General features: G+C 42.9%; 1 protein-coding gene across 1 annotated transcript in view; it reads right to left on the bottom strand.

Annotated features, from left to right (window-relative positions):
* Positions 1-19,565, bottom strand: part of BARX2 (BARX homeobox 2) — a 77,381-nt gene that overhangs the window by 15,278 nt on the left and 42,538 nt on the right. The window contains exon 2 of the mRNA XM_012470628.3: positions 297-597. Within this exon, the coding sequence (XP_012326051.1) occupies positions 297-597 (301 nt within the window). The remainder of the gene's footprint in view (positions 1-296; positions 598-19,565) is intronic.

Genomic DNA, 19,565 nt, shown 5'->3' with positions numbered 1-19,565 from the left:
AGCCGGTTTCCCAACTGACCGCCTGAGCAACAATTTGCTAAACTTGACCTTGTTTCTTATACTGAAATAGTGAAGTTCAAATATGAAGACAGAGTGCTGAGTACAAGTTCAGCCACAGACCGTGTGGTGGATTCATGCGGGCTGGGTTCTGTTAACCAAGGTTGAGCAAAGGAGTGGATTCTTCCATAGTGCCCTGCCTCACTGCTACAGTGCTGTGGCTCCACGGCCCGCAATCGGAGCAAGTCTCCCCTTCTCAAGGGCCTTAACTGCGAAGGGTCCCTTCCCTGTGTCCTCACCTGTCTGGGGTAGACAAGTACTTCTGCTTCTGGAATTTCTTCTCCAGGCCCATGAGCTGCAGCTCGGTGAAGATGGTGCGACTCCGGCGGGGCTTCTTCTGTCGCGGGGTGGGCTGTTCGGTCTCTGACTCGCTGCTGGCTAGGGCCTCGCCCCCTGGGGCCTCAGCAGAGACAGCCTCGGTGACTGGGTGGCAGGACAGTGCCTGTGCGATTCCTGGGGTGGCAGGGACCAGGTGGGAGATGACGGTGGGCTGGCGGGTGATCACCGAAAGGAGCGGATATGCCCGCAGGGAAGGGGAGCCTGGAAAACAAGCAGGGAGGTAGGTCACCACGGGGAACGGTGCGGGGAAGCAGGCTGGGACCTGCGGAGGGCTACTGGCTGAGGTCTGCTGATGGGCAGGGCCCTGCTCATAAGGAGGTGCAGATGGAGGAAGGGGAAGGAGAAGTAACTCAAGATCTACAGCTGCAGGGCGGGCGCGGAGATCTGCTCAGCTTCGTGTGGGAGGATGAAGCCCACAGCCAAGAAGAGGTTCCTGCAAGTCCTCTGGTTTTAAGTGGCTCTTTCCCCTCTCTCTCCCTTCAGAATCCCTAAATTTTTGGTCCATGGAACCAAGAAGATGAAAAGAAAGTAGGCAGGAAAAGTTAGAAACACACATTTCAGAAACTGAAATAGATTTGTAATATGCAAACTTCCTGAGAACCACCTGTGGTCTTTATAAAAAGACATGCTTGTAGCTATGAATTCCTCCTGAGAAGTCTGTGTACCTTGAATCATAGCATTTTTCAGAGCTGACAGGATGCTTTGGGATTACTTAATTCAGCTCCCTCATCTCAGAGGGAGTGAATCGCCCCAGAAAGTTTAAGTGAGTTGCCTAAGATAATGTAACTAACTAGGAGGAAGCAGACCAAGTTCTCCTGGCTTGAAGTCCCATGCTATCACCACATCATGAATCACGTGGATACATAATTTAGAAGAGGGAGAAAAACAGATTTTAATTCACATGAAAGCTCAGATTGGTATGACTGGTGCCTCCAGCACTGTGTTAAGGAGGATTCTCAGACTGGTCAGAGCTTGGCTGAGGAAAAGGTGCTGGGGTCGATCATTAACAATGTCTGCTATAAGCATGTGGCCGGGCAGGGTATGGTGGCATACATACCAGTGATATGCCACTCCTGCTTTAGGAATTTCAAGGCAAGAGTCCTTTTCTGTCCAGCAATCTGTTAAATCGGTAAAGTTCAAGTAAAGCGCTCTTTCCTTTCATTTTTCAACATAGAGCTTAAAATGTCTGGATCATTACCTATGTAAATCATTTTATCTCTCAGTTTAGTCATCTGTACAGTGAGTAAGAAAAGTAGCTGCTTCCAAAGAGTCCTTCAAACCCTAACATACTGATGCCACAAAAGGACCTCTCATCCTCCCCATCGGATATCTGTGGAAAATGGAGAAGAACCAGGGACTGCCCTTTGGGATTCTGTCCAGCCCTGACAAGTGACTTCAAGGCCACGGCCAGCATCTGAGCCATCCAACATTCATACTAGCTCTGAGTTGAAACCGACTAACCTCGCAGAAGCCCAGGTACTCAGGAACTCGGAAGCCCACAGTCCCCCAGAAGCCCACCACCCCTGCTCCGCTCTCTTCTCTGGTATTGCATTTCTCTTCTTATTCCTTCCCATGCCTTCGTTTGGACCCCAGTCATAGTTATTAAAACAAATAACTTCTCTTGTTCTTTGAGTTCACATCAAGCAAGGCCCAACAGAAACCACAAAGTGGTTAAATAACAATAAATCACCACTTGCTACAACTTCCATTAACTCTCCAGCCAACTCCAACACTGGAGGTTTTGTGCTGTGGATTCTTTTTAAGAAAAAAAAAAAATCACCTGGGAATGATATTTTATAGCAAGAAAATGAGGATACGTGGGCTTGTGGTTTGGCTCTGACAGCACGCATCCTGAAATGATACTTCTTGAAAAAGAAGCTGGAAGCTTCTTAAAAAGGCGTAAGATGTTTCTCATCTCAAATCACCTTACTCCTTTAATTCTGCCACTTCTTTCAAAAGAGACTATCTTCCTTTAGCAGGCTAATGTGTAACCTGGAAACTAAGAAGCTTATCATTGTAGGAAATGACTAACAATCCACCTGTAAGTAAGGCTTTGTATCACCTTTCTCTTTTGTAAGAGAGTTAAACATTTTTTTGCCCAACATTGAATAATAGTTTGAAAGTGTGGTAATGTCTAGCATTGGCAAGCATATGGGGAAATAGGCATTCATGCACTGTTGGTGGGCATGTAAAACAGTATAATCCTTCAGGACAAATTAAGCAGTATCTACAGTTTGAGGTCTACGTGTACAAAGATTTATGTACAAGCATATTCACTGCAGCCTAGTTTATCATTGTGAATGGGGGAAATAACCCATATATTAATACCGCTCAACAGGAAAATGATTAAATAAATTGTGGTGCATCCATAGTATGGACTACAATGTAACCATTAAAAATAACTATCTAGGCCAGGTGTGGTGGCTCATGCCTATAATCCTAACACTTTGGCAGGCTGAGGCTGGAGGACTGCTTGAAGCCAGCAGTTCAAGACCAGCCTGGGCAATAAAGTGAGACCCTATCTCTATTTTTTAAACTTACTTTTTTTTGAAGTAGAGACAGGGTATCTGTTTCCCAGGCTGGTTTTGAACTCTTGGCCTCAAACAATCTTCCCATTTCAGTCTCCCAAAATGTTGGGATTATAGGTGTGAGCCACTGAGCCCAGCCAGAGATTCTGTCTCTTAAAAAAAAAAAAAGATATAAACTGATGAAGAAGATCATCGAACAGATGGATAAACTATATAAACTAATATGAGAAAAATATATAAAACACATTAAGAGAGAAATATATGACGTATAATCATTTGTATTATCATTCTTTAAAACCATGATTTTTTTGGTCTGCATTTATAAAAGTTTAGAAAGCTAGTTATCAAACTATTAACAGTGATAACCTTTGGGAAAAGACTTGGAATAAAACAGGATGAAAAGGAATCTACACATCTGCATCGAATCCTGCATTCAGTCCAGCCATGTATATTTACTGAGCATCTACTATGGGCTACACTCTGCTCTGGAAGCTAGGGAGATAGCAATGAATACTATAAAGTCCCACTTTCATGGAGCTTAGATTCATGTGGGGAGGCAGAGAGCAAACAAATAAACAAGTAAATACGTAAATAATGCCAGGTAGTGATAAACTATGATGAAAAATACAGCAAAGTGTGAAGATGGGGCAGGTAGGGTGGAGGGCAGGTATTGGGGATGAGGAGTCAGGGAAGGCCATGGTGGGAAGAGGACCCTTCTGCAGGTAAGCACCCCCACGCAGAGGAGCGCCTGGAGAAGGCACAGGACAAGCACCCCAGCCCCAGAACCAGCACAGGCAAAACCCTAAAGGTGGAACAAGCATGAGTTCAAAGAACAGCAGAAAGGCAGACTAAACAAGAAGCCAAGGAGAGAAAATTGCGGAGAGATCTGATGGAGCCAGATTACACAGGGCCTTGTAAGCCAGGACAAATCACTTGGATTTTTTTTTAAAAGCCATTGGCAAGATGTGAGCTGAGGGAGGACACGATCTGACTGATGTCTTTAACAATCCCTAGGGCTCTGTGTGGAGGTTAGACTGCAGGGGCCAGGGTGGAAGCAGAGAAACCAGTGAGGAGGCCAGGCCCTGTTCTTCTAGACCAGAGGCAGCAGGTACACCAGTGAGAGGGGGTGTATTTTACGGTTAAGTTTGAGATGACTTGATGAAGGGCTGAATGTCAGGTCTGGGAAGAGAGAATTGCCAGAAGATGCCTGATGTTTTGGTCTTAGCAACTGGAGACAGGTTGGTGCCCTTTACCAAGATGAGAAAGACTGGGAAAAGAGCAGGATTGAGTGAGAAAACCGTGATTTCTGTCTTAGACATCTTGCACGTGTTGCGGAGTCAGTTAGATAGTCAGTAGATAGAGGTTGGGTAAATAGGAGTCAGTTAGAGGTTGGTTAGAGACACAGCTCCTGAGAGTCTGTGTGGCCATGGGATTGCATGAGATCACCAAGGGAAGGAGTGGAATAAAGAAATGAAGAAATGCAAGCACTGAGCTCTGGGGCACACCAACATATGAGGTCACAGCGAGGAAGAGGAGCTGGCCAGAGACACTGAGGAGGGGACAGAGAGGCAGTAAGAAAGCCAGCGTCTCTTGACACCCCCAAACCTAGATGATACTTCTGCATTATTTACATTTTGCATAGGCTTTTTTTTAAAAAATCTTTAAAAAAGGGACATTACATTAAGTGAGTTATAAGTTTCATTCTCATTCTGAAGTTTTATTTTATATGGTCAGTTTGTCAAAAAAAATAATCATTTGTTGACCCTTGGTCCCAAGGAGTAGTTAAACCTTCATCTAAAAAGCTAGGCAAAAAAAACCAGTCTAGAAATTCCAGAAATTGAGTGTAAAATATGTTTAGTTTTATGACACTTCCAGTAAAACAAACATTGTGGGTGTTCTCCTGGAAAAGAGGAGCTCTTTAGCCCATTCAGAATCCAAAGGTCTAGAGAATTTTCTCCATTTATGTCAAAAGATGTCTGGGTTCTTGAATCATATTCATTCTTTTAAAGGAAACATCATTTAATGTGGAGAAATAATAGTCTTTTCAACAAATGAGGCCAGGTGTGGTGGCTCATGCCTGTAATCCCCGCACTCTGGGAGGTTGAGGTGGGCAAATCACTTGAGGTCAGGAGTTTGAGACCAGCCTGGCTAACATGGCGAAATCCTGTCTTTACCACAAATACAAAAATTAGCTAGTGTGGTTGCATGCACCTGTAATCCCAGCTACTTAGGAGGCCGAGACATGAGAATCCTTTGAACCCGGGAGGCGGAGATTGCAGTGAGCCAAGACCATGGCACTGTGCATGATGAGACTCTGTTTCAAAAAATAAATAAATAAAATAAAAATTTTAAAAATAATTACTTTAAGAAATGGTGCTGGAGCAATTGGACATCCACATGCAAAAAAAAAAAAAAAAAAAAATGAACCTCGACCTTGTAAATTATTTTTAAAATTCACTCAAAATGGATCATAGATCTTCAGTAGAAACAAAATCTATAAAACTTTTAGAAAGAAACATGAGAAAATCTTTATGACACTGAGTTAGGCAGAAAAGTCTTAGTCATGACACCAAAAGTATGATGCATAAAATAAAAAGACAAAAAACTGGTCTTCATCAAAATTAACAATTTTTTGCTCTGTAAAAGATACTGTTAAGAAAATGAGGCCGGGTGCAGTGGCTCACGCCTGTAATCCCAGCACTTTGGGAGGCCGAGGTGGGTGGATCATGAGGTCAAGGAATCGAGACCATCCTGGTCAACAAGGTGAAACCCCGTCTCTACTAAAAATACAAAAAAAAATTAGCTGGGCATGGTGGTGCGTGCCTGTAATCCCAGCTACTTGGGAGGCTGAGGCAGGAGAATAGCTTGAACCCAGGAGGTGGAGGTTGCAGTGAGCCGAGATCGTGCCATTGCACTCCAGTCTGGGTAACAACAGCGAAACTCCGCCTCAAAAAAAAAAAAAGAAAGAAAGAAAATGAAAAAAGTTGCACATTGTGAGACCTGACGAATCTCACACCTGACAAATGATTTTTACCCAGAATATATAAAGTACTCTCAAAGTTTGACGATTAAAAAATAATCCCATAACAATGTGCAAAAGTTTTGAAAAGACACTGCCAAAGAGGTTCTATATATGGCAAATTAGCACATGAAAAGATGCTTAAGATGATTAGTAATGGGAGAAATGCAAATTAAAAACCACAGAGAGGTACTGTTACACATCTGCTAAAACAATCAAAGTTTTTAATGAACTGACAATATCAGGTGCTGGTGAGGATGTGGAGCAACTGGAACTCTCCTTCATTGCCGGTGGGAATGCAAAATAGTACAGCCTCTTTGGAAAGAGAATTAGCAGTTTCTTATAAAGTTAACCAAATGGTTACCATATGACCTAGCAAAACCCCCACTAGATATTAACCCAAGTGAAAAGAAAACACAAAACCCCATATACAGATGTTTATAGCAGCATTATTAGTGATTATCAAAAACTGGAAACAATCCAAATGTCTCTCATTTGAGGATGGATAAACAAAAACTGATACAGACATGGAATGAAATACTACTCAGAAATACAAAGGAATAAAACTATTGATACACACTGCCAGGCACAGTCGCTCACGCCTGTAATACCAACATTTTTGGAAGCCGAGGCAGGCAGATCTCTTGAGGCCAGGAGTTTGAGACCAACCTGGCCAACATGGCAAAACCCTGTCTCTACTAAAAATACAAAAATCAGCCAGGCATGGTGGTGCATGCTTGTAATCCCAGCTACTCAGGAGGCGAGGCATGAGAATTCTGGAACCCAGGAGGTGGAGGTTGCAGTGAGCCGAGATCATGCCACTGCACTCCAGCCTGTGTGACAAAGTGAGACCCTATCTCAAAAAAAAAAACTAAACAAAAAAACTATTGATGAATAGTGGACGAATCTCAAATGACTATGCTTAAGTGAAAAGGCCAGACTCAAAAGGCTATATGATTCTATTATAGAACATTAAGGAAAGGCGTAATTAGGACTAGAGAATAGACTGCCAGAGGTTAAGGGTCGAGGAAGAGCTTAACCACGAAGGGGAGGCACAGGAGAACTGGCTGGGGCTGGGGGAGATTCGAGGGGAGGTGCAAAGATTGTTTTGTCTTAATCATGGTGGTGGTTATATAACTTTTTGCATTTGTTAAAACTCGTTCTTCTACCAAAATAGTGAATTTTTACTAAGAATAAATTAAAGGAAAATTTTAAAAGAAATTAAAATGTTACACACATTTGCTACAAAATAAATTTAAAACAATTCAAAACTACATAAAGTAGAAGACTCCCCTCATTGCTTTCAACCCCAAATCTTAGAGATAAACTTACAGAATTGTTCCTATGTACATATATATGACCTAAATCCAGTAATGTGTACGCTAATCTATTGAAATACATAGTTACAAAATGCTTATTTTACAAAATATAAATGTGTCACATTATTTTTTCTGAATGGATAGCAAAAACCCTTACACCATATATTGACTAATTCAGTGACTTACAATGGCAGGGTTAAGATATAGTAAATTCCCAAAGAAATGAAGTTGGGAATTTTTGTTCATCAGAATTCTGGGAGTCTGCTGGGGAATTTCCATCAACAGAATTCCAAGAATCTCCTGCTCTCCAGAAAAGCTGCCAAACTGGGGGGGAAAACTACCCCTCCCAAGAGCTGCCCTCTGTGGAGGTGGCCACAAATTGGGAACACAATGTATTGGGGACAGGGAATGCGTGGGGGGAATAGAAAGTTAGAAAACCGAGAGGACCAGACACATTTATAGAGGCCGCTGTGCATTTGCACCTTGCGGGAGAGTGAAGGCTATTTAGAGAAGATTTCTGGAAAATATTTTAGGGAGTATATTTTGTGAAATCCATGAATATACTCCTTTAAGAAAAACTAAAATAAAGATCTTCATATTCAAGGCTTCTTTAGCCAGATTTCTGTTTTACATCCACTCGGCCATATGGGGCCCTAGAAATAGTTGGGTTATATTATGTATACATGGGTCTATTCCCGGATTCTGTTCTGTTCTACTGAACTAATATATGATCCTATTATAGGATCACTCCACTTTAATGATTGTGGGTTTTTAGAGCGTTTTCTTGTCTGGTAGAACGAGTCCCCATCTTTATTCTTCTTACATAATTTTCTTGGCTATTGTCATTTATTTTTCCAGTTGAACTTTTTTCTTTTCATTAGAGACAGGGTCTCTTTCTGCCACCTATGCTGGAACGTAGTGGTGCCATCATAGGTCACTGTAACCTTGAATTCCTGGGCTCAAAGGATCCTCCTGTCTCAGCGTCCCAAGTAGCTCGGACTACAGACACACACTACCACACTCTGCTAATTTTTTTAGAGGTGGGGTCTCACTATGTTGCCCAGACTGGTCTCAAACCCCTGACCTCAGGTGATGCTTTCACCTCAGCCTCCCAAAGTGCTGGGATTACAAGTGTAAGCCACCATGTTCGGTTTCCAGTTGAACTTTAGAAATAAACTTGTTATACTCTGAAGAAAGCAAGTCTCACTAAAAACTTGAGTTACACTAACCTTATAGAATAATCTGTAGAAATGATTCTACTGATGATCCTGTCCTTTAGTAGGCTGAAAAGCAATTGCCAGTTATTTTAAAATGACTTTTAGAGATTTGGTTCCATAAAGCTTAAACCTAATGAAAGTCTTCATGAAAAAAATAAAAAACACAACTTCTGATGAATAATAGTGACTTAAGGCAACATCCTAATCACCAAAGTCCATTGTTCAACAATCTTGATCCAAAATTCAGCTCTAAGAGTGCACTCTCCCCCACTGGCTGAGAGTACGCCCCTAAAGTTGGAGGTGCACACACATAGCTACTGTGATACTGAGAAACATTTCAGGATCTTAGGAGGACCACTATTGTCAATAAAAAGAATCGCCATGAGGCACTGTCTTGAGATCTTGGCATTTGATACGTGTCTCTAAAGTTCAGAAGAACAGGCGCGGCTGGAATGGGAGTTGGTGGGTAACGTGTGTGCTACGAACCACTGCATCTCCTGAAAAGCAAACCCATGGGGAGCAGAAAAGTGAGACAAAATATACTTGAGCCAGCTGCTTGCTGTCTTTTCTAATTTTAATATATGACTTGATTTCCAACAAAGTAGCATTGACCCAGAGCTTTAATTTCACAAAGCACTTGCATTCCAACATTTCATACTCTTGAAAACAAGTACTGAGAAACAGTCCCACCATAAATCTATATTTTGACTAAAAATCAAGCCCAGGTTTTAAAAACAGTGCAAAATTATAAATTAATGCATACATTAGGAGACACTTCGGTTACTGAGAAGACAGATAACTTACAACTCTAAGCATGCCTTTCTCTTTCCTGAGAATTATCACAATGTGAAAATGTTGACTGGAGACAGCTGTCCTGCTACCCTAGAGCATTTAAATACACTTGTGAAATTCAGGCACATTATCTGCTACTGAGAATGTGATGACTGTAATAAACCAAAGACACTGTTTAAACAAACACAGTTTTAGTTGACAAAAGCAGTGTAAACATGACCCCACTGAACACATTTTCTAATAGATGTTTTTCTTCAATCAATCCCCTTAACCAATGTTTCGCTCTAGGATGGAGATCACATAACTGTGTTATCATTTACCTGGAAATACTTCCCTGCCAAATCTTTGGCCTTTTTGAGACTGTGTTTTTGGATTCTGGAAAACCTGAGTACATTAGTGGTTGGCGGATGCCGGGACATCCAGGGAGCTTGGGGAGATATGGAGCATTTGCTAGGCTAAACAGAGTATTTTCAGTCACGCTGGTTCTGAAAGCTGTCAGTAAACTCGTGCATGTGAACATGCTTAGGCCAGGCATGTAGCCACTTCAGGGGTGCTGGTTCCTGGCACATCTCCTCCATCTAAGTCCTTCTTCATGGCAGAAGACAGATCCCTGCAGCTACAGCCGTACTGAACCTCAGAGCAAAATCCCCCAAGTATAGTTTCTGGCCTCACACACCTCCTGTGGGCTTCTCCTCCATTCCTCCAATACTCTAGTCTCCAGATTGACTCTCCACACCCACATTTCCAGCTTACACAAGCAAGGGCCAAAGGTCTGAGTGGATAAGAATCTCTAGGCTGGCTGCTTGACTGATTTACGTTCCAGGAATGTGTGACCTATATGTGCACAGAAAGCTTCAGCGGGACATAAACAACACACATACAAAGACACAGGCCCAGAATTATGCAGATAACCTGGAAGAGCGATGCCATGGACAATTGGGCAGCAATAGCTGTTTCCTAAAAAGAAAAAAACATAAAATCACCCACATCGAAGTATTCCCCTAAGCCCCCATTCCTACCAACTGTCTGGAAATCTGGGGTAGTGGGAAGAATAAGACCTCTATTCCTGAATCACGCAGTGACCCTGAGCAGGTTACCAAAACTTTCTTAGTTTCAATGTCCTATAAAGTCAGGCCAAAATTCTGCCTCCTAGATTACTGTGAGGATTAAAGGCATTAATGAATCTGAAGTGCCCAGGGGGGACTTGGTTCCCTTTCTTTCCCTCCCTTCACTTGATTTCATGAAACTCAGTGATTGAGCCGAATTAAAGTAGATTAATTTTCTTATCAAGAAAGCACACCTACTCATGAAGCATACATATGTATCTTCTCATCCTCTGCACATTCATATGCAAAGCGAGATTCAGCAATAGCAGAGTTGACCAGTTTCTCTTTGCCCAGTGGAAGTCTTCCAATGCCCTTGCAGCCATGTACTGAGACTGACAGCAACCAGGGAGCTCAGAGAAGTCAGTCAGCAGAAGGGCTCACCTGGCCGCACAGCTTCCTCAAAACTACCAACACTCCCACAGAAAAGCCTGAGAGTCCCAAGGCACAGCCCTTCGCAAGATTAGTAACAGGCAAGGAAGGATGGAATTGGGGGACACAAAGCAGAACCAAAGTCAATTTCTAAAAACTGCAGGAAGGGGCCAGGTGCAGTGGCTCATGCCTGTCCTCCCAGCACTTTGGGAGGCTGAGGCAGGTGGATCCCCTGAGGTCAGGAGTTCGAGACCAGCCGGGCCAACCAACATAGCAAAACCCCATCTCTACTAAAAATACAAAAATTAGCCAGTTGTGGCAGTGTGTGCCTGTAATCCCAGCTACTTGTGAGGCTGAGGCAGGTGAATTGCTTCAACCTGGGAGGTGGAGATTGCAGTAAGCCGAGATCACGCCACTGCACTCCAGCCTAGGAGACAGGGTAAGACTCCATCCAAAAAAAAAAAAAAAAAAAAAAAAACCTACAGGGAAAACAGATACAGGGTGGTTAAAGTTACTTTGCCTTGTCTTATAATGAGAGTGAGCTGCATCAAAGTAGAGCTGAGTGTCGGTAGTCACCAGACGTAAAAGTTCTCTGACTGTGTCCCCATAAGCACAATCTGTAAGCCTGGGAGAGAGAAGAACAGAGGGAGGGAAGAAATACAAAGAGATTCTGAGTAGCCTTTTAACTGTGATTCACCAAGTTTTTAGTCCAGCAAGACTGAATGAAACAGATGCACTCTCTACAGATTCCAGCTTTGTGTGACTGAAGAAAACAGAAAATGTTTTAAGAGGCCAACTCAAAGGCTGACAAAATGTCTTAGCCATTAACTACCTCATTTAGAAAAGAAAAAAGAGGGGCTGGGAGCAGTGGTGCACACTTGTAATCCCAGCACTTTGGGAGGCCGAGGCAGGTGGATCACGAGGTCAGGAGTTCAAGACCAGCCTGGCCAACCTGGTGAAATGCCGGCTCTAAAAAATAAAAATATTAATAATAAAAAAAGAAAAGATTGGGCCGGGCGCGGTGGCTCATGCCTATAATCCCAGCACTTTGGGAGGCTGAGGCAGGTGGATCACAAGGTCAAGAGATCGAGACCATACTGGTCAACATGGTGAAATCCTGTCTCTACTAAAAATACAAAAATTAGCTGGGCATGGTGGCGCGCACCTGTAGTCCCAGCTACTTGGGGGGCTGAGGCAGGAGAATCGCTTGAACCCAGGAGGCAGAGGTTGCAGTGAGCCGAGATCGAGTCATTGCACTCCAGCCTGGGTAACAAGAGCGAAACTCCAACTCAAAAAAAAGAAAAAAAAAGAAAATTGGTATAGTTGCTGATTATCAAAACTTACCTTATGGAAGAGAAAAATAAAAATTAATTTGAATCATCAATCACTATTTAATACAAATAAAAATTGCTGACAGTTAAATATTTTAAAAAAAAAGAAAAAGAGAAGAAAAAAGAGGAGGAAGAGCATTTTGTGAGTGAAATGTAAATGAATTGGAAACACAGAATAAAATAAATTTATTCTAAAATCCACATTAGACTGCCATGATAGAGACTCTGGAATAACCATCTAGTTAAATAAAAACTTAAGAAGGTTACAAAGGTTTAAAAATAAAGGGCAGAGAGGTGGAGTGGGGAGAAAAAACTGGGGAGATTTAGAAAAACGAAGCAAAGGACATCAGAGAGACCTTCGAAGGCTGATTGCTTCACACCATCTTTTCAGATTCTTAATTTTGCAGCGTCGAGCCAAGTCTTATCACATTATCCCTGCAATGCACTAGAACTGTAGACACCCACGAAACCACTCAGCAATGCTGGGAGCTAAGTGAGATCAATTATGCTAACCCAACAGGTAAGTTTCTAGACTTTCTCATGCTGCCTAAAACAGCACACCACCTAAAGCGGTCATCATCCAGTCCGCAGCCTCCACCACCCTTCATCTCTGTTGGCCAATGAGTGCATGGACATGGCATGGTCTTTCTCCTCCCAGCACCCACACCTACTTTCATCCATGCTTCACAAGCACTCCTGATAGAAAGCTGCCAGGAACAGCTGCTGTTTCGTACAAAGACAGAATTAATCATGCCTACCTTTGTGCACCCACACATTTTGTTTGTGTCCTTATTCACTCTTACTTAATTCAAACCTTGAATTAGGAGTTAAGTTGTTTACCCATCTGTTTCTCACGAGATTGAAAACTTCTTCAGGAAAAAAATTTGAAACTCCATCTTCCTGGTGCTCAACTCCATGCTTTACTGAACTGATTTTACCTGGAATCAGAATATCAGGGCTCTCCAGCCTGTGGTTCTAACACCTTTGGTCTCTATGACCTTGGTCCACTCATATTTCGAAGCTTCTATTTTCTCTTCTATAAAATGGCAATACTAATACTTCTCCACAAGCTTGGTCGAGAATAACATTGGATAATGAGTATGAAAGACAATGAAGAACTGTCCCAAAAAGGCACTGATTTTTTTCAAACACCCAACTTAGCAGACCCAATGAACGTTCCATATTGTAAAGATGCCTCTATTCACTAAGAAGTCACAACATTGCTTTGCTATGCTAACCTCATCCATCCCTCTGCCTTATCCTGGCATTCATAGAGGCAAAGTCTACATACAAAGTTTCTTGGGAGAAATTCTCTGGTTCACTGTCATCATCATTAGGGAACTCTATTGAACAGCTACTCAGCTCTGTGCTGACTGGTAGAGACAGGAAGAGAAGCAATTTCTGATCTGTGCCTTCAAAAAACTAATTATTTAAAGGTAAAGAGGGAAATGAAGAAACGTGGCAAATGCTGAGTGGTATAGGAACTGTAGGAATTCAGGGCAGGCTGCTGGGTCCTAGAGAGTATGGTGCCTGGAGACGGGGTGAGCTGTGAAAAGAGCAGGAGCGGGGCTACAAGAGGAGAAGGAAGGGGATGGATTCCAGAGGTACTGCCAAGGAAAACCCAATAGGATCTGGAAATGACCTGCAGGGGTGGGGAGAAGAGGGGTAGACACATAGGAGGAGGAAGACTCAAGACCCTCACGGTGACTGCTGGATTTGGGGCCATTGAGAGAAATCTGAAGTCTCCAATATGAGAATGTTTTGGGAGAAAAGATGAGGCTCACAGTCTGAGGTGACAGTCAGACACCCAAATGTCAGAGACAGTCACAAGCTGAGGCTCCCCAGAAGGACTCTGAGATGAATGCATAAATTCACACAAAACCAAAGTTGAAGGATTAAAAACAGAATTCACCTCCCAAGAAGACAGATTTAAGGAACAGAGGATGAAGGACTGGGCTATGGGTACATCTTCATCGACAGGGCTGGAAAAGGACATTGTCAGTAGAAGAGGCAGGCATCACAGCCTAAGAGGCAGTAGCACAGGCCAGAGAGTACAGGGCCAACAAAAATGGCCAAAGAGAACTCCAAGAATGACAGACGTTCAACAGGGTTACTCATTAACAAACCTTTTCACATACGTTTGGAAACTTTCTCCCCCTCTCTGACTATGGCCTCTGGAAGTGGACCATAGTCCTGGTTTAGGGATCTCCACCAGGCATGCTGGGGAGATGTGCATAATGTCAGGGCACAGGGCCCAGATTCCAGAAGAAGCCACTGGAGATGACCTTTCTGCACATGGCCCCCTGGGTCCACAGGCAAGTTCCTGATTACCCAGAAGGAGGATACATCTGCCAAACTCAGAATATTTTATGCAAAAATGTAATTTAAAAATCCAATCTGGGCCAGGCACGGGGTGGCTCATGCCTGTAATCCCAGCACTTTGGGAGGCTGAGGCAGGTGGATCACAATGTCAGGAGTTCAAGACCAGCCTGGTCAATAAGGCAAAACCCCGCCTCTACTAAAAATACAAAAATTAGCTGGGCATGGTGGCAGGTGCCTGCAATCCCAGCTACTTGGGAGGCTAAAGCAGGAGAATCACTTCAACCTGGGAGACAGAGGTTGCAGTGAGCCCAGATCACACCCTGTATTCCAGCCTGGGCAACAGAGCAAGACTCTGTCTCAGAAAAAAGAAAAAAAATCATTCTTCTCCCTACGCATTTTAATCCTGACTTAAATCTCTCTATGGCTTGCCTTAGTTGCAAAGAATTAAAAACAAAAGGAGATAAAAGAGAATAAAATCTGGCAGGGCGCAGTGGCTCATACTTGTAATCTCAGCACTTTGGGAAGTTGAAGCAGGTGGATCACCTGAAGTCAGTAGTTCGAGACCAGCCTGGCCAACATAGTGAAATATCTCTATTAAAAATACAAAATTAGCCAGACGTGGTGGCATCTACCTGTAATCCCAGCTACTTTGGAGGCTGAAGCAGGAAAATCACTTGAACTTGGGAGGCGGAAATTGAAGTGAGCCAAGATGGTGCCATTGCACTCCAGTCTGGGTGAAAAGAATAAAACTCCGTCTCAAAAAAAAAAAAAAAAAGAAAGAAAAGAAAATCCAATTCAACTCAGTAAATTGTGAAATCCCTAGTATAAATCCAAGAGATCTACACACTAACTGGGGATAAAACAATACAGGAGAAGACCATGTCCTGGCCAGGTGCAGTGGCCCACGCCTGTAATCCCAGCACTTTGGGAGGCTGAGGCAGGAGGATCATTTGAAGCTGGGAGTTCAAGACCAACCTAGGCAACATAGTGAGACCCCATCTCTATGAAAAATTTAAACATTAGCCAGGCATGGTGGTGTGAGCCTGTAGTCTTAGCTACTTGGGGGGCTAAGGCAAGAGGATCACTTGAACCCAGGAGTTGGAGGTGGCAGTGAGCTATGATTGCACCATTGCACTCCAGCCTGGGTATCAGTGTAAGGCTCTATCTCTAAAAAAAAAAAAACAAAAACGGGAGAAAAAAAGAAAATTTAATTAAATAAATACATAAAAGACAGACCAGGTCCTTGCCCAGCTTAGGGTCTAGCCAAGATGGTAGATGATTTAAAAAGTAATAGTTCAGGTGCTATAAAGAGTATTATTTAGGGGCTGGGGACAGTGACTCATGCCTGTAATCCCAGCACTTGGGGAAAATGAGGCAGGAGATCATTTGAGACCAGATGTTTGAGACCAGCCTGGCCAACACAGCAAGACCCCATCTCTATGGGGAAGAAAAAGAATATTTAGGAAGATCTAACCAAGCATAGGCTATCAGGATTCTCCTGAAAGAGTGGCATTTAACTAAGATTCTAAGAACGAGGTTAGCTGAGATTCCAATCTGAGACAAACTGAATGATAAAAAGCAACAAGTAAAAGTTTAAGATATGCCAGCATAAAAGTATACAAGTTTGCCAAATTATAACTGTTTAAAAAAAAAAAACAGTAAAACCAAAAACCTCAGGAGTAAAGAAAATAGAGGAAAAGGCATTTGTGCCTCACTTCAACTTCTGAAGTTGGAATTGGTTCCGTAGAGTAAGGACAAGCAGGAAGAGCTCTCTGCTGGAACATGAAGGTAAGTCATTAAACTAGAGCACCTGCAAACAAACCAGTGTCTGGCAAGGTCCCCAAAATATAGTCAGTGATTCGAAGATTTCCCATTGCTGTGATGACTGGCATCATACAGGCATTTCCATCGGGACAATTCCATGTCATGCAGACAGTTGTATGACTTCCATGGAATCCTGTTGATATTCTCTTTCTGGTAATCTATTATTTTTTTCTTTTCTTTTTCTTTTTTTTTTTTTTTTAAGACAGAGTCTCACCCTGTTGCTCAGGCTGAGTGCAGTGGTGCGATCTTGGCTCATGTAACCTCCACCTCCCAGGTTCAAGTGATTCTCCTGCCTCAGCCTCCCAAGTAACTGGGACTACAGGCGTCCACCACCATGCCCAGCTAATTTTTTGTATTTTTAGTAGAGACAGGAGTTTCACCATGTTGGGCAGGCTAGTCTCGAACTCCTGACCTCAGGTGATCCACCTGCCTCGGCCTCCCAAAATGCTGGGATTACAGGTGTGAGCCACTGTGCCTAGCCTGGTATTCTATTATTTTCTAATAGACCTGTATCCTTAGTGGTTATGTAGCTAATGCACACAGTGGTCATAAAACTATGTTTGCAAAAAGGATTTCAACTTTGAAGGAATCCACCCATCGAAGTAGGAAAGAAGGGGAAGCTCTGTGTTTGATGGAAGGATCTTGTTGGATAGAATGAGAGTTTCTTTCTCTTTTACTTAAGCTGTTAAGAGCAAATGGCAGCCAGTGTATCCCCAAACAGTTGAGGGAAAATTTTTACATGAGATATCAATACTTACTCATGTTTGAGTCTTCCTCTTGAACCCACTACTGTAATAAGGGAAACCATAGGAATAATAGCAATAAGATTTTGCAACACAATGCACATCAGTTCGCAGACCATGGTACCCAATTGGTTGCCAGGACCAAAGACAGTTGCTGCCTACAGCAAGAAGTCCTTTCTCTTCCCCTGCATGGAGCCAAATCCTGTCTATGAAGGTTGAACTCTGGCCTTGACACCCCATTAAACTTGCTCAGCCTCTGGGCCACAGTGAGGTCTTTCCTGCTCTGAATATTCCTCATCCGTAAATGGAGTGAGATGATTTTGAAGGTCCCTCTTTGGTACCAAGGTACAATGATTTTATGAATAATATCACACTAGGAAACAATGCTTCTCTCAATATTTCTTAACTCCATTTAAAGTCTTTGCCTTTTACTTCCATCTCCCACAGTGTTCTTCCTGTACTTTGCACAGGATATCAACTGAACAAATATTAGCTGAATACGTGTATAAAGAACAAAATATGAATGCATGCATATAAACTTCTCCAGCTGTACTCAATCATCTCAATTCACAAGGAAGTGAAGTAATAAACTATCAACTATTTACTTACCTGATATTCCCATGGGTGATGCAGACTGTAACTATGAAAGGCAAAAGACTATATCTGCACCATGCACAATTAAGACTTTGAGGTTAGGTGATTTATAGCTAATAACACACTAAATAACAGAAGAGAGATTATTTTTTCTAGCCCAGTGTTTGATGGATGAGGCAGAGGGCATTAAACAAAGTCACACAGAAGAAGGCTGAGGTCTGAACTAGAAACAGAGCTCAAGCTTCCAAAGGAGAGGACAAGTGTTCTGTTCACATCACTGTATTGCCTTTCTGGGCAAGAGCTACCAAAATACTGAGTGCTCGCACGGCCTCGGGTGCTTATTTTCCTCCTTCATGTGGCCTGTTTTTCAGAGAGCTTGAGTGTGTCAGAGTTTCACAGCTAATGATCGGATGTATTAACAGCCAATCCAAAAAGCTTCTGCTTGGAAAATTCCTCCAAATTCGGCCAATGTATGTCTAGGAGGAGAGGAGGAAAGAAAGAATAGACCTTGGATTGCATTACAACCTAAAGGCCCACAGCACTGACACTGATTTGCTCACTAAAAAATAATATTGATAGACCAGGCACGGTGGCTTATGCCTACAATCCCAGCACTTCGGGAGGCCAAGCCCAGTGGAACACCTGAGGTCAGAAGTTCGAGACCAACCTGGGCAAGATGGTGAAATCTCATTTTTACTAAAAATTTAAAAAATTAGCCAGGTGGGGTGGCTCATGCCTATAATCTCAGCTACTTAGGAGGGCGAGGCATGAGAATTGCTTGAACCCAGGGGGTGGAGGCTGCAGTGAGCCAAGATCATGCCACTGCACTCCAGCCTGGATGACAGAGCAAGACTCCATCTAAAAATAATAGTAATAACAATAATAATATTGATAGTAATGCGGCACCTGTGGTGAGGACCTCAGGAAGGGTCAACCACCACAAGCAGAGAGGCTGGACAAACTGCTGAATCATCCTGATGTCTCTCAGATTCCCTCCACAAATCTCAAGAGTAAGGACAGAGGGACAAAAGCGAGGAAGGAAAGCTCACTGGACACCACGAGCAGCTGGACTTTGCACATACGTCTTTCACTCCACACAAAAATTATCCAATGACGAGGTCACATATCTGGGATTGGAACAGAAGTCGGTTTGATTCATGGCCATCCTCCTTTAAGTATATGTCATGTTACCTCCCAAAATTCTAAAATAAAGTAAGTCTTCACTTAGTATTATAGAAAGATTCTTGGAAACTGTGGCTTTAAGTGAAACAACATATAAGAAACCAATTTTCCCATAGGTCAATTGATATAAACAAGAGTGAAGTTCCTACAGCATGTTTCTAGTGACAAAAAATATCAAACTTCTAAACAAAGACCAAAACATTTCTGTTATTAAACATTGAAATAAATATGAGCTATATAAATATTAAGGAATGATTATAAAATCAACTAGGGTATTTACCCAGTTATTCCAGTTCAGGGGCGCAGGTGGCCAGAGCCTATTTCAGCAGCTCAGGGTGCCAGGCAGGGGCCAGCCCTGGACAGGACACCCCGCCATCGCAGGGCACACTCACACGTACACCCACACTCACTCACACTGGGACCATGTAGACATGCCCTTTCACATCCCAAAGCTGGGCACAGCAGCTTTGGGATGTGGGAGGAAGAAACTAGAGGACCCAGAGAAAACTCATGCATATGTGGAGAGAATGTGCACACTCCACACAGACAGTGGCCAGGCCAAGATTCATTTTTTGTCATCAATGTTATAATGAAACAACATAGAATGAAACAATGCTATTTGAGGACTTTCTGTACAACCTGCCGGAGACTTGCCTCGCTGACATTCTAGTTTTCCAGGCAGTTGATGTGCATTCCAGTACTGTTAAAACCTTCTGCTCCTTGCAGGATGTGTTAACGAGCTATGCCAGGCATTGGTTATACTACATGAGAATAGGCCCCCATAATTCTCATGACAGGGTGCCCAATTCCCCCCAAAAAAGGC

This window comes from Aotus nancymaae, unplaced genomic scaffold, assembly GCF_030222135.1.
Source record: "Aotus nancymaae isolate 86718 unplaced genomic scaffold, 86718_ANA_hifiasm-v0.15.2.pri h1tg000012l, whole genome shotgun sequence".
Taxonomy (NCBI): Eukaryota; Metazoa; Chordata; class Mammalia; order Primates; family Aotidae; genus Aotus; species Aotus nancymaae.
This window is presented reverse-complemented; position numbering and strand designations above follow the sequence as displayed.